The sequence below is a fragment of the Salmo salar genome, chromosome ssa18, assembly GCF_905237065.1.
Source record: "Salmo salar chromosome ssa18, Ssal_v3.1, whole genome shotgun sequence".
NCBI classification, from domain to species: domain Eukaryota; kingdom Metazoa; phylum Chordata; class Actinopteri; order Salmoniformes; family Salmonidae; genus Salmo; species Salmo salar.
In genome coordinates this window covers 44,467,183-44,482,511 of record NC_059459.1, presented here as the reverse complement: position 1 = coordinate 44,482,511, position 15,329 = coordinate 44,467,183, and the positions used below count along the sequence as shown (strand labels likewise).

Below are 15,329 nucleotides of genomic sequence, written 5' to 3'. Positions count from 1 at the left end.
CAGGGGTCATACATCATTACACTGTAACGGTCAGGGGTCAGACATCATTACACTGTAACGGTCAGGGGTCAGACATTACACTGTAACGGTCAGGGGTCATACATCATTACACTGTAACGGTCAGGGGTCAGGGGTCATTCATCATTACACTGTAACGGTCAGGGGTCAGGGGTCATACATCATTACACTGTAACGGTCAGGGGTCAGGGGTCATACATCATTACACTGTAACGGTCAGGGGTCAGGGGTCATACATCATTACACTGTAACGGTCAGGGGTCAGGGGTCATACATCATTACACTGTAACGGTCAGGGGTCAGGGGTCAGACATCATTACACTGTAACGGTCAGGGGTCAGGGGTCATACATCATTACACTGTAACGGTCATAGAGGTTTCCAGCCTGGTGGCTGGAGAAAGAATGACCAGTAGAACATTTAGTAGGTCAGCCTGGCAGTCCAGCCTGCTCCATTCAGTAGGTCAGCCTGGCAGTCCAGCCTGCTCCATTCAGTAGATCAGCCTGGCAGTCCAGCCTGCTGCTCCATTCAGTAGGTCAGCCTGGCAGTCCAGCCTGCTCCATTCAGTAGGTCAGCCTGGCAGTCCAGCCTGCTCCGTTCAGTAGGTCAGCCTGGCAGTCCAGCCTGCTCCATTCAGTAGGTCAGCCTGGCAGTCCAGCCTGCTCCGTTCAGTAGGTCAGCCTGGCAGTCCAGCCTGCTCACTCCCTCTGTATCTCTCTCTTTCTTTCTCGCTTTCACACACGGCAGCTCTAACAAGGCTCTGTCCCATAGAATTACTTTTTTATTGTAGTCAATATATTTCTATGGTCTGTCCCGGAGTCCCTTGTCCCGTCTGTCCAGATCTCCTCAGGTCAGATGTCCACCTTAGAGGGTCAGGTCAAGGCCCAGTGGACGGTCTCCATAGTCACAGCCTTACAGGTCAGGGTCAGAGGCCTTGCGTCACCGTTGAGGTTGTGACCTTTAACCTTCCACTTGTTGTGCTATTAGTTACAGGTGACTGAGCTAGCCTCTTATAGCTGGGCTGGGTCTATCAATGGGTAGAGAGCGGGAAATTCAGAGAGGGAAATTCAGCAACTCTTGGAGGAAAATGGTATTAAATAAAAGAAACGTCTTTATTGTTAAAAGTAGTCTCCCTTTTTAGCTCAGTAAAGCAAAGAACACAAACTCCCATGACTCCCTGGACAGCAGTGGCAATAGTTACTGAGTCGACTATCCTGGTTCAAAAAATACATAGTTACTGAGTCGACTATGCTGGTTCAAAAAATACATAGTTACTGAGTCGACTATCCTGGTTCAATAAATACATAGTTACTGAGTCGACTATCCTGGTTCAAAAAATACATAGTTACTGAGTCGACTATCCTGGTTCAAAAAATACATAGTTACTGAGTCGACTATCCTGGTTCAATAAATACATAGTTACTGAGTCGACTATCCCGGTTCAATAAATACATAGTTACTGAGTCGACTATCCTGGTTCAAAAAATACATAGTTACTGAGTCGACTATCCTGGTTCAATAAATACATAGTTACTGAGTCGACTATCCTGGTTCAATAAATACATAGTTACTGAGTCGACTATCCTGGTTCAAAAAATACATAGTTACTGAGTCGACTATCCTGGTTCAATAAATACATAGTTACTGAGTCGACTATCCTGGTTCAATAAATACATAGTTACTGAGTCGACTATCCTGTTAAATAAATACAATGAAACAGGGATAGGTATAGTTGTAAATCCTGTTAAATCTTCAGCTCATTTAAACAGCCATTACAAAGAGACAGTCACAATAGGATGCATGTATAATTTGATGGGTTCACTGCACTCAGCTCAATATCCTGTACGATTTCCCCTTTAACAGAACCCTCATTGATCTGCTGCCGTTCCTATGGAATTCCAGCCTGGATCGGGTTACCTTGTTACCTTGTAGGTTGCACCGTGTTCCTGTGTTCTGGTCTCCACTTAGAGTTCTGCACCACATCCCCCTTTCCCCTCCCAACTGTGTGTGGAACGTCACACCGTCTCCTCCCAACGGGCTACCACACTACTAGTGCTGACAGAGCCCCCCATTGTCTACCTGTGGCCAGCCTTCCATTCATCCGTTCCTAATCCCTGCCCATCTGTCATGGTTCAGACATCACGCAGGCAACGCTGTTGAAGGGCTTGGATCCGTCATGGTTCAGACATCACGCAGGCTACGCTGTTGAAGGCTAGGATCCATCATGGTTCAGACATCACGCAGGCTACGCTGTTGAAGGCTAGGATCCATCATGGTTCAGACATCACGCAGGCTACGCTGTTGAAGGGCTAGGATCCGTCATGGTTCAGACATCACGCAGGCTACGCCGTTGAAGGGCTAGGATCCGTCATGGTTCAGACATCACGCAGGCTACGCCGTTGAAGGCTAGGATCCGTCATGGTTCAGACATCACGCAGGCTACGCTGTTGAAGGCTAGGATCGGTCATGGTTCAGACATTACGCAGGCTACGCTGTTGAAGGCTAGGATCCGTCATGGTTCAGACATCACGCAGGCTACGCTGTTGAAGGCTAGGATCGGTCATGGTTCAGACATTACGCAGGCTACGCCGTTGAAGGCTAGGATCCGTCATGGTTCAGACATCACGCAGGCTACGCTGTTGAAGGCTAGGATCCGTCATGGTTCAGACATCACGCAGGCTACGCTGTTGAAGGCTAGGATTGGTCATGGTTCAGACATCACGCAGGCTACGCTGTTGAAGGCTAGGATTGGTCATGGTTCAGACATCACGCAGGCTACGCCGTTGAAGGCTAGGATCCGTCACGGTTCAGACATCACGCAGCCTACGCTGTTGAAGGCTAGGGAATAAAGGACTACTGCTGATGGATAAATATCCACTATTTCCCCAAAAATACTTTGATGAAAACTTGTGGCAAAGTGGTGATGGATGATGTCATGGAAAGTGGTGATGGATGATGTCATGGAACGTGGTGATGGATGATGTCATGGAACGTGGTGATGAATGAATGATGTCATGGAACGTGGTGATGAATGAATGATGTCATGGAACGTGGTGATGAATGAATGATGTCATGGAACGTGGTGATGAATGAATGATGTCATGGAACGTGGTGATGGATGAATGATGTCATGGAACGTGGTGATGGATGGATGATGTCATGGAACGTGGTGATGGATGATGTCATTGAACGTGGTGATGGATGATGTCATGGAACGTGGTGATGGATGATGTCATGGAACGGAGTGATAGATGTCATGGAACGGAGTGATAGATGTCATGGAACGGAGTGATGGGCCTCAGGATCTCGCCACAGTATCTCTGTGCATTCAAATTGCCATCAATAAAATGCAATTGTGTTCGTTGTCTGTAGCTTATGCCTGCCCATACCATAACCCCACCTCCACCATGGGGCCCATACCATAACCCCACCGCCACCATGGGGCCCATACCTTATCCCCAACTCCACCATGGGGCCCATACCATATCCCCAACTCCACCATGGGGCACTCTGTTCACAACGTTGACATCAGCAAACCTCTCACCCACATGACTGCCATCTGCCTGGCACAAAGGAAAACGGGATTCATCCATGAAGAGCACACTTCTCCAGAATGCCAGGTGAGCATTTGCCCTCAAAAAGTCAGTTACGGCGCCAGACTGCAGTCAGGTTAAGACCCTGGTGAGGACTACGAGCATGCAGAGGAGCTTCCCTGAGACGGTTTCTGACAGTTTGTGCAGAAATTCTTCAGTTCTGCGAACCCCCAGTTTCACCAGCTGTCCGGGTAGCTGGTCCCAGACGATCCCGCAGGTGATGATGCCGGATGTGGAGGTCCTGGGCTGGCGTGGTTACGTGGTCTGTGAGGCCAAATTCTCTAAAATGACATTGGGAGGCAGCTTAGTTGAGAAATTAACATTAAATTCTCTGGCAACAACTCTGGAGATCATTCCTGCAGTCAGCATGCCAATTCCACGCTCCCTAAACTTGAGGCATCTGTGGCATTATGTTTTGTGACAAAACTACACATTTTAGTGGCCTTTTATTGTCCCCAGCACAAGGTGCACCTTCATAATGATCACGCTGTTTAATCCGCTTCTTGATATGCCACACCTGTCAGGTGGATGGATTATCTTGGCAAAGGAGAAATGCTCACTAACAGGGACGTAAACAAATTTGTGCAGAACATTTGAGAGAAATAAGCTTTTTGTACATCTGGAACATTTCTGCGATCTTTTATTTCAGCTCATGAAACATGGGACCAACACTTTACATGTTGCGTTTTATACATTTTGTTCAGTGTAGTTGTGATGAGTGCAGAGAGATGTGCATGTACCGAGAGAGACTTCAGGATACACAACAAGTACACTATCAAGATTAGATTTTTGACACCATTTTATTTTTAAAAACATCAAGTAGTACAAACATTTGAATAGCTCATTTAATAAATCACTAAAGATCTCTATTAAAAAATTATATATAAATGGTAAAATAAGCATGCAGAGTATGGCTTAATTATGCCTTTGAATACAAATGGTATAGTTGCTTGTAGTATTGTCAAGACTTGTTTTAAAATGTTCAGTATAATCCGTAAACCTACTGTAGATCTACTTTTAGAGTCCCACAGCAGGCCTACTGTAGATCTACTTTTAGAGTCCCACAGCAGGCCTACCGTCTTTGTAAAACTAGTTGGAGCATAGTGGTCTCAAAAAGATACATTTTCCTGAGAACAAACCATTGAGTAGGAGAGCACATATCAAGTCCAACGACACGTTCAGAACGTAAGACATGGGTATAGTTGCATATAAACACGTTCAGAACGTAAGACATGGGTATAGTTGCATATAAACACGTTCAGAACGTAAGACATGGGTATAGTTGCATATAAACACGTTCAGAACGTAAGACATGGGTATAGTTACATATAAACACATATACATCCATTTTGAATGCACACCCATAGGAAAAAAAACAAAAAAAACAATGAACAATGTCTTGGAAAAATGGCTGCCCCAAGGCAACCACGGTTTCACTGAGAATAGAGAGTAGGTATTATATATATGCAATCTTTCAAATACTTCAAGCATTTGCTTAAGCCTGCCTGGAGTGCCAGGTTTGTACTTTTGGGACTTTTCTATTGAAACAGGCATGCTCAATAAAGCACAGCTAAATTATTGAAAATGATTTTAAATAGTATTTGAACCCAGGTTTGGTCTGAACACGTGAGCTCTTGGAAGATCATCTTGCCAGAGAGAAGAGGATATTAATAAGAAAAACGTACAGAAACTCAGGAAAAACAGACCTTATCACACGCCATCCAACCAATACAGCCAGTAATGCAGGTACCTTCCCCAGCCCTCGTTAACACTAAGGGGCCAGCGGTTTTTAACTAACAATTAGCACGTTTGGTAGACACTCCGCAGCTGAACCATGTAGTGGTGACAATCAAACCGACCGACATAACAGCTAGTTAATGTCTACGTTAGTGGCAGGGGCCAAACACTAGAATTATCATTCAAAAACAGGAAGTTAATCAGGCTAATTGTTCTGAACCATCTTCATTAACATAATATTGTCGTTGAGTATGACAGGCCACTGCGGATGAAACAAGGCGAGTCGAGTCGGTTTGCGAACGGGAGAGTTTACATTAGGCTAAGTGCTGATTATGAAACAGATTTTCAGCATAACAATGGTTTGACTTACAGGGTGACAAGTGTAGCTGTGGTTAAGGGACGTTTGGTAGCCTGCAGGATGCTTTGTAGCTGTGGTTAAGGGACGTTTAGTAGCCTGCAGGATGCTGCGTAGCTGTGGTTAAGGGACGTTTTGGTAGCCTGCAGGATGCTGTGGAGCACAACTAAGTGATCTATGTGCTAAAAAGGTACTCTTATAAATAACTAAAAACAGCAGATATATATATATATATTTTTTTTTCATTGTTGTGTGATAGCTAGTATAGAAGGAGATCCCTGAAGCCTCACTACAGGGTCCTTCAGTTATCAACAATCCCCTTGACTTCTTTTGCCCTTCTGGTCTTAAAGGGCCCAAATAACGAGTTGGGTAAATTAGTTTAAATAGTGACTGATTCAACAGATACCCAACCTGGTAGTTTAGAAAACTGCACACACACACACACCTAAAACCTGCAGACTGTGGAGAACAGGCTAGTTTCTCATACAGATCCACTGTCTGTGATGTATCCCAAAATATGGCACCCTATTCCATATACCAGCGCACTAAAAGTAGTGTACTATATAGGGTACCTGGTGGGCCGTAACCAGGGTTAAAAGGTCATATGCTGAGTGTAATGCTTTGGATGGCGTTAGCAGGGATCCTGGCATCCGTTTCCTCTCCGTTGATCCTGAAGATGACGTGCGTGTTGTGAGGGATGGTGCTGGTGGACGTCAGGGGCTTTCCCAGCCAGCCTGGAGCTCCACGTCGATACATCTTCACCGTTACCTACAGGGGACGACAGAGGAGATGTGAGATAAGTAGTCACCTTTCGGTTAGGAGAGAAATCTTATTTATTGTATCTTTATTTACATACATTTACGTCATTTAGCAGACGCTCTTATCCAGAGCGACTTACAAATTGGTGCATTCACCTTATGATATCCAGTGGAACAACCACTTTACAATAGTACATCTATAGCTTTTTTTTGGGGGGGGTTAGAAGGATTACTATATCCTATCCCAGGTATTCCTTAAAGAGGTGGGGTTTCAGGTGTCTACGGAAAGTGGTGATTGACTCCGCTGTCCTGGTGTCGTGAGGGAGCTTGTTCCACCATTGGGGTGCCAGAGCAGCGAACAGTTTTGACTGGGCTGAGCGGGAACATACAAACACAGTGGTCCTCCACATGTAAAGCTCCCCATCTAATTTCAAACTAATACAATTTTCTAAATAAATTTCTTATATAAAAAAAGTTCTGTTTGTTTTAAAAAGTTATGGTGGTCAGTCTGGCTTGGAGGCGTCTCTGACCTTCTGGAACCGCTCTCTCTGGGGTCAGTGGGGACTGATCTCAGGTCTATACCTCTACAGACACCTCTGACCTCTAGCTATATTGACAAGCTGTTGCTTCCTGTCTGGGAGGGGACTGGCAGGAAGCAGAGGAAAGGAGGAAACAAATCACTGGGCCAGGACTCAGATGGTAGGTTACAGACATTGTGGCTTCAAAAGGCCTTGGTGGAGGAGATCCCATTCACGCACTAAATTCTATATGACTGCTCAATCAGGAAAAATGACCATATCTCGCTATCAGTTTGAATCAAAGCCCTGTTGTACTGCATTCTGTTCACTCTGGCCCTCAACTTGCCGTGTTTGGAGGAGGAATGCTGCCTGTGACCCCAAGAACACCATCTCCACCGTCAAACATGGAGGTGGAAACATTATGCTTTGGGGGTGTTTTTCTGCTAAGGGGACAGGACAACTTCCCCGCATCATTTGACGGGGCCATGTACTGTCAAATCTTAGGTGAGAACCTCCTTCCCTCAGCCAGGGCATTGAAAATGGGTCGTGGATGGGTATTCCAGCATGACAATGATCCAAAACACACGGCCAAGGCAACAAAGGAGTGGCTCAAGAAGAAGCACATTAAGGTCCTAGAGTGGCCTAGCCAGTCTCCAGACCTTAATCCCATAGAAAATCTGTGGAGGGAACTGAAGGTTCGAGTTGCCAAACATCAGCCTCGAAACCTTAATGACTTGGAGAAGATCTGCAAAGAGGAGTGGGACAAAATCCCTCCTGAGATGTGTGCAAACCTGGTGGCCAACTACAAGAAACGTCTGACCTCTGATTGCCAACAAGGGTTTTGCCACCAAGTACTAAGTCATGTTTTGCAGAGGAATAAAATACTTATATCCCTCATTAAAATGCAAATAATTTAACATGCATTTTGTTGTTATTCTGTCTCTCACTGTTCAAATAAACCTACCATTAAAATGATAGACTGATCATTTATTTGTCAGTGGGCAAACGTACAAAAACAGCAGGGGATCAAAAACTTTTCCCCCCCACTGTATGCAGCCATTGTGACGGAGTCCCTCTATGCGGCGGCGGTGGAACAGCGTAGCCATCAGCATATTTGTGTGTGTGATGTGTATATATATATTCCCCCCCCTGCTAGAGCTGCCACGGTCAACGGTAAGTGCTGTTATTGTGAAGTGGAAGCGTCTAGGAGCAACAACGGCTCAACCACAAAGTGGTAGGCCATACAAGTTCACATAATGGGGCCGCTGAGAGCTGAAGTGCATACAATCTTTCCTTTGTTGCAACAGTCACTACAGAGTTCCAAACTGCCTCTGGAAGCAACGCCAGTACAAGAAGCGTTCGTGAAATGGGTTTCCATGGCCGACCAGCCGCACAAGCCTAAGATCACCATGCGCGACGCCAAGCGTCGGCTGGAGTGGTGTAAAGCTCGCCGCCATTGGACTCTGGAGCAGTGGAAACGCGTTCTCTGGAGTGATGAGTCACGCTTCACCATCTGGCAGTCCGACGGATGAATCTGGGTTTGGCGGATGCCAGGAGAACGCTACCTGCACCAATGCATATTGCCAACTGTAAAGTTTGGAGGAGGAGGAATAATTGTCTAGGGCTGTTTTTCATGGTTCGGGCCCCTTAGTTCCAGTGAAGAGAAATCTTAACGCTACAGCATACAATGACATTCTTGACGATTCTGTGCTTCCAACTTTGGGCAAGACCCTTTCCCGTTTCCACAGTTCCAAATTTCTTGTTAACAAACTCTAGTTTTGGCAAGTCGGTTAGGACATCTACTTTGTGCATGACACAAATTTTCCAACAATTGTTAACAGACAGATTATTTCACTGCATCACAATTCCAGTGGGTCAGAAGTTTACATACACCAAGTTGACTGCCTTTAAACAGCTTGGAAAATTCCAGAAAATGTCATGGCTTTAGAAGCTTCTGATTGACTCAAATGATGTCAGTTAGCCTATTGGGAGCTCCCCGTGGATGCATTTCTAGGCCTACCTTCAAACTCGGTGCCTCTTTGCTTGACATCATGGGAAAATCAAAAGAAATCAGCCAAGACCTCAGAAAAAAATTGGAGACCTCCACAAGTCTGGTTCATCCTTGGGAGCAATTTCCAAATGCCTGAAGGTACCACATTCATCTGTACAAACAATAGTACGCAAGTATAAACACCATGGGACCACGCAGCCGTCATACCGCTCAGGAAGACGACGCGAGCTGTCTCCTAGAAAGGAACGTACTTGTGTGTAAAGTGCAAATCAATCCCAGAACAGTAAAGGACCTTGTGAAGATGCTGGAGGAAACAGGTACAAACGTATCTATATCCACAGTAAAACAAGTCCTATATCAACATAACCTGAAAGGCTGCTCAGCAAGAAAGCCACTGAGTAGTTTGGTTCATCAGGCTGGCCTCCAGTCTTCGCTTAAAGTTATTGAGGGATGATGTTTTGGCAATGTGGAGATAATTCCAGAGTATGGTACCTCCTGTATCTGATAGAGAATTGACTATAATGAGGTGTGGTAGTGGGGAGGATGAAGGTTATAACCGTGTCTTGTGTTTATATAGATGGATTTCAGAATGAACCTGGAAGAATCCATTGAAGGGTTTAGGTAAACTGTCTGGGAGATATGAGAATTTGTAGATGAAAGTACATAATGGTGCACATTAATGTTGTAAATAGACAAGATTGAGTTTCGAAAACAAAGATGCAGATGGCGCCAGGTAATTAGTGGCGTCAAATCTTGCACATTTTTCTTTTGTACGATGAGTAATCTGTGTAGATAGGAGGCATATGTACTGGCCCAGACAATATTACAGTAAAATGAGAGATGGGTCAATGAAGCTCTAGTGTAGAGTTGAGAAGCAAACCTGATGAACCAAACCACTCATCTGATGATACGAACAGATTTCACCACTTTGCTGCAGACAAAATTAATACGTTCCTTCCTAGACAACGTTTCATCAATTACAGCTCTGAGGAATCTTAAATTTCATTCCCACCAACTGAGATTCTGGCTCTAATTTTTTTACTAGTGAATACAAATTTTTTTAAGATAATGTATTTTGGACCATTCAGAAAAGTGTCCATACCCGAGTTGGCTTCATTAATTAGTGAATCAAAATTATTATGATTTTAAAATCAAATTGGTATCCTCAGCAAAGAGAAGGGGAAGTACGGTAGAAGACCCAGCAGCAATGTCATTTGATATAGATTTAGGAACAACAAAGGTCAGATTATAGAATCCTACAGGTAGACCACAGGGACACCAGTCTCCATTCAGAGAAGATGGTTCACTGCCAGACATTTTACAACAGAAGTCCTTTCCCTCAAAGGAAAGTGAGCTGTCTGGTCAGCTCTGAAAAGGGGTGAACCGACGGTGGGACTTGTGAAATACCAGACAGTAAATAAAAGAACAGAGAAAAGGAGTTGTCTTGTTGAAATGTGAGGGACTTAAGGGCTGGATGAAGTCAACATGACAGAAAATAACGTGAGGGAGATGGTTAGTTCTTTTGTGTGACTCCCTCCACTCCCACCCTTTACCCTCAGGGCTCTGTGCTCTCAGTGGAGGCTCACACACAGGCCCCTTCCCCCCCCCCGTTTCGGGGTGGAAGGCCACCCCGAAACGTTTGACCCACGTTAAACAATTTAAAGGCATTGCTACAAAATACTAATTGAGTGTATGTAAACTTCTGACCCACTGGGAATGTGATGAAAGAAATAAAAGCTGAAATAAATAATTCTCTACTATTATTCTCACATTCTTAAAATAAAATGGTGATCCTAACTGACCTAAGACAGGGCATTTCTACTAGGATTAAAAATGTCAGAAATTATGAAAAACTGAGTGTAAACGTATTTGGCTAAGGTGCACGTAAACTTATGACACACACACGGATACTGGAGGGATAAGGTGACAGGGATACTGGAGGGATAAGAGGTAGATAAGTATAGGGGTAAGGTGACTAGGCATCAGTATATATGAGAGTAGCAGCAGTGTAAACGGATGAACTAACAGGACTAGCCGGAAGCCATTAGAGCCCCAGCTAGCACCAATAACCATTTAGCTCCATTCATATCCCAGACCCACTTACTTTATGTCCCTACAACATAAGTGCATTTGCTGTGAGGAGGTTAGAATAGGAATCTCCTTCTCTCGCTCTTCAAAATGGGGTTTGTCTGGTTGTCTGGCATGACTGAGCTACAATCTATGACTGATTTAATTTAGCCCTTTACAAACATGTCTTAATGTCATTAACCCCCAGAGCATTCACTGACCGCCTCTGTGACTCCATTAACTAAAGCAAAATGGAGGTTTAAAAGAGCATATTGATGCTGAGCATTATCAAAGGCTGATTATCAAGACAACAGACAAAAAATAAAATGGGTCAAAGTGTCTGCTAACTGGTTTATGTGGGATTCAACATAACCATAACAGATGGGAACAGGGTTTTGAATTAGAATCTACGCTGTGTGTCCCACACCACACCCTATTCCCTATTTAGTGCACTACTTTTGACCCCGGACCCATAAGTAATAGGGTGCCATTTGGGAGCCAGTCATAACCTAGGACTACAGACAGCATAGACAGACAATGGAGAAACAACTGCAGGGATGACATCATCAACTCAGAGCAATAACAGAACGTTACAATACACAGAGTGTTTTAATATCCATGTGACTGTGGCCCTTGGACAGTGGATACAGACCTGTGGCCCCTGGACAGTAGCTAGGATATGACACAGACCTGTGGCCCCTGGACAGTAGCTAGGATATGACACAGACCTGTGGCCCCTGGACAGTAGCTAGGATATGACACAGACCTGTGGCCCCTGGACAGTAGCTAGGATATGATACAGACCTGTGGCCCCTGGACAGTAGCTAGGATATGATACAGACCTGAGGCCACTGGACAGTGGCTAGGATACAGACCAACACACACCATTTAGAGCTGAGAACTTGTTGTCTGGGTAGAAATACATGCACACTACTTGGAAAAGTAGCCAATACAAGAACTGGTGTTATTTTATATTACAAATGTAACGGGGCGGCAGGTAGCCTAGTGGTTAGAGGGGGGGCGGCAGGTAGCCTAGTGGTTAGAGGGGGGGGGCGGCAGCAGGTAGCCTAGTGGTTAGAGGGGGGGGGCAGGTGGTTAGAGCGTTGGGCCAGTAACCGAAAGGATGCAAGATCAAATCCCTGAGCTAACAAGGTAAAAATCTGTCATTCTGCCCCCTGAACAAGGAAGTTAACCCCACTGTTCCCCAGTAGGCCGTCATTGAAAACAAGAATTTGTTCTTAACTGACTTGCCTAGTTAAATAAAAAGGTAAAGAGAATTGAGGGCTATTTTTTTTTAAACATGTATTCAAATATATTAGTCAATTCTGATTAAAACTGTAGACGTCCTCTTCTAACCATTGTGTTAAATATAAAACATGGATTTCCACATGTTAATGTTCCACCCAATGAACAAAAAGAGGGCTTGAGAATGATGGCATCGTACTACAAGGAGGAGGAGGGGGGATGGACTGAATACACAGTAGACAGATGAATACATCCACTAGGCCTATTGAGTTATATCTTCATACGGACGGACATGAGATCTCTCCACCATACTCTTCACTGCGGCTTGGAGCTCAGCAGAGATAATAGAACGACAGAGTTTAATTAGCCACCGTTACATAAAAAAAAAAAGGTAACGTTCATCACTGGTCTGGTGCTCTGTGAGTGGGTATAGTGCCGGCGTACTACACTGCTATAGTGTAGTACGGACACCTGGGATTTTGCCGCACTTGTCTTGTGTAATTGCATAGCTCAGAGGACTCCTACACACTCTGCAGCAAGGGGTTTCTATACACACTGGGGATAATTATCTAAAATCGCTGGCTTTCTTTGAAGAGCTATATTCCAATTATGAAGGGAAAAAAAATTAAAAATCTGAACTATGGTAATTTCCACCACAATTTTTTCATCTGTTGAAAAATGCTTTGCGTTTTATTACTGGACAAAAACACATTCTTCAGAAAACTTTTCCAAATTAGGAAAGTGCAGAAAATTGGGCTGCTATCAAAACTTAAAACAGAAGACAACCTGAGGTAACCGCCACAGCGAGGGCAGCTGTAATCTCCAGGACCTGACAGATTCTACCGCTACGTCACTGGCCGTGACCCCGACGATTCTACCACTACGTCACTGGCCATGACCCCGACCGATTCTAAGGACCGGTTTATGACAGAGCTCTGTTTCTCTGGTCTGCAGCTCCCTGAGCCAAAGTCTCCCATTGGGATGCTCATGATGGGAGAATACAGTAGAACCTGGCCAATGGAAGGACAGCGAGGAGTAGGTAGGCAATGTCTCCTGTGAAGAACAAACTCAAGTGCAAGGTCAGGATATGTGGTCGTCCCACCTAGCTATCTGAATATACTAACTACTGTGATATATGTGGTCGTCCCACCTAGCTATCTGAATATACTAACTACTGTGATATGTGGTCGTCCCACCTAGCTATCTGAATATACTAACTACTGTGATATGTGGTCGTCCCACCTAGCTATCTGAATATACTAACTACTGTGATATGTGGTCGTCCCACCTAGCTATCTGAATATACTAACTACTGTGTGGCTCTGAATCGGAGCGTCTGCTAAATGACTAATTGCAGACCTAGATGTGCCATAACCAAATGTTATTGTCACATACACATTTTGCAGATGTTATTGCGGGTGTAGCGAAACGCTTGTAGAAATAAAACACACAAAAAAAAAAATACTGCAAAGTTGCCTCGGAGCTGGAAGCAGAGCTGCCAGCACCATCATACTTTTAACTAGAGGTGAAGACAACAAGCACTGCCTTCAAAAACGCTCTCTTCTACTCTAGCCCGAACAGTACCACGCCATCTGAGTGAGAGGACACACACACGACCCGAGAACAGCGGGCTAGGAATATAGACCATCATTTATCAATTACAGCCCGCTGCACTCCATCATACTCCCCTCTGGGGTCTGATAGATCCCTGCCTTCCCCAATGTCCTCACCAGAACAGATGGAGCCGTAGAAAAATACACCGAATCCCTTACCGACTGTGGTAGTGTTGTCGAGTAAAGAAAACCGTCTGAAAACAGGGAGGGATAATCCCTCCCTAGTATTTTAGTTTTCCGTTGTACATAGGTGTCTTTAAAATGTTTTGCTACGGGCTGCTCTAATAAACAAACCTGGTGGCATCTATTCCGTCTACCCAAACAGCAGTGAAATAAAAAATGGCAGGTTGCGTCGTATCAGAGCCCATGGCTATGTATTTACAGTACTAGTAACAAAAAGACCCGACACCATGTCTGGCGAGACGCCGGGTCCCACACCCGTGTCTGGCGAGACGCCGGGTCTCTCACTTCCACTCTATCCACCCTGAGCAGCTGGTCCAAACCACATTTAAGAGCTGTGCTGCCTGAACACACCGACTGCATAATTAAAATTGGTAGCATGGAGGTTTCCAAATGGAAAAGCTATTCATATTATAGAAATCTAATACACACACAGAGACAGAGAGAGAGTGTGACACACACAATTATTCTACATTGAAGAAAATAGTAAAACTAAAGAAAAACCCTTGAATGAGTAGGTGTCCAAACATTTGACTGGTACTGTATATAAATAAAATATCATGGAACATTTTCAAAATAGGAAATTTCTACTCGTGCAAGAAATTGAGTAAGTCTCTCTGTAACAAGACCAGCTGTGCGAAACATCATGGACTAGATCCCCACCCTGACCGCTGTATAGTCTGACAGGAACAAGGTGACAATGAGGTGCCTTGTCATCCAGTCGCTTAGTGGAGCAGAGAAAGCCCCGATACCTCACAATGCCCAGTAAGCAAGACAGGCGTAACACACGGCACGAGGCCTTCCTCTCGGCATACATTCTAGGATTATCCATCATAAGAGTGTCATGTTTCTTTGTGAGATATGGATGGTGTGTGTAAGGTGGGTTGCCTTATGATGAGGGCCATTCAGCCTCCATTTACTGATATTTAGCTGGGAATATAATACGTTGTAACACAGCGAGGCCCCCTGGGCAGGACTAGGGTCCACTGGAGACTGATGACTGTATCGAGTGGAAGGGCCTCGTACAGCGTGTGTGTCCCCGGGTCAGTGGCTCTAGAGATAGGTGTAGGCTACATCTGTAACGGAAGCATTAAGTTCATGACCCTGTATGTTGGGACCCCGGATCAACGTCATGTCACTGGGTCCAGTATGGTGGGACCTATGATCAATGTCATGTCACTGGGTCCAGAATGGTGGGACCGATGATCAATGTGTACCCTTGACTAGGACTGTTG

General features: G+C 44.8%; 1 protein-coding gene across 1 annotated transcript in view; it reads right to left on the bottom strand.

Moving 5' to 3' along the window:
• Positions 1–4,391: 4,391 nt before the first annotated feature.
• si:zfos-911d5.4 (uncharacterized) overlaps positions 4,392–15,329 on the bottom strand; it is a 31,617-nt gene continuing 20,679 nt past the window's right edge. The window contains exon 7 of the mRNA XM_045701181.1: positions 4,392–6,470. Within this exon, the coding sequence (XP_045557137.1) occupies positions 6,303–6,470 (168 nt within the window). The 3' untranslated portion in view covers positions 4,392–6,302. The remainder of the gene's footprint in view (positions 6,471–15,329) is intronic.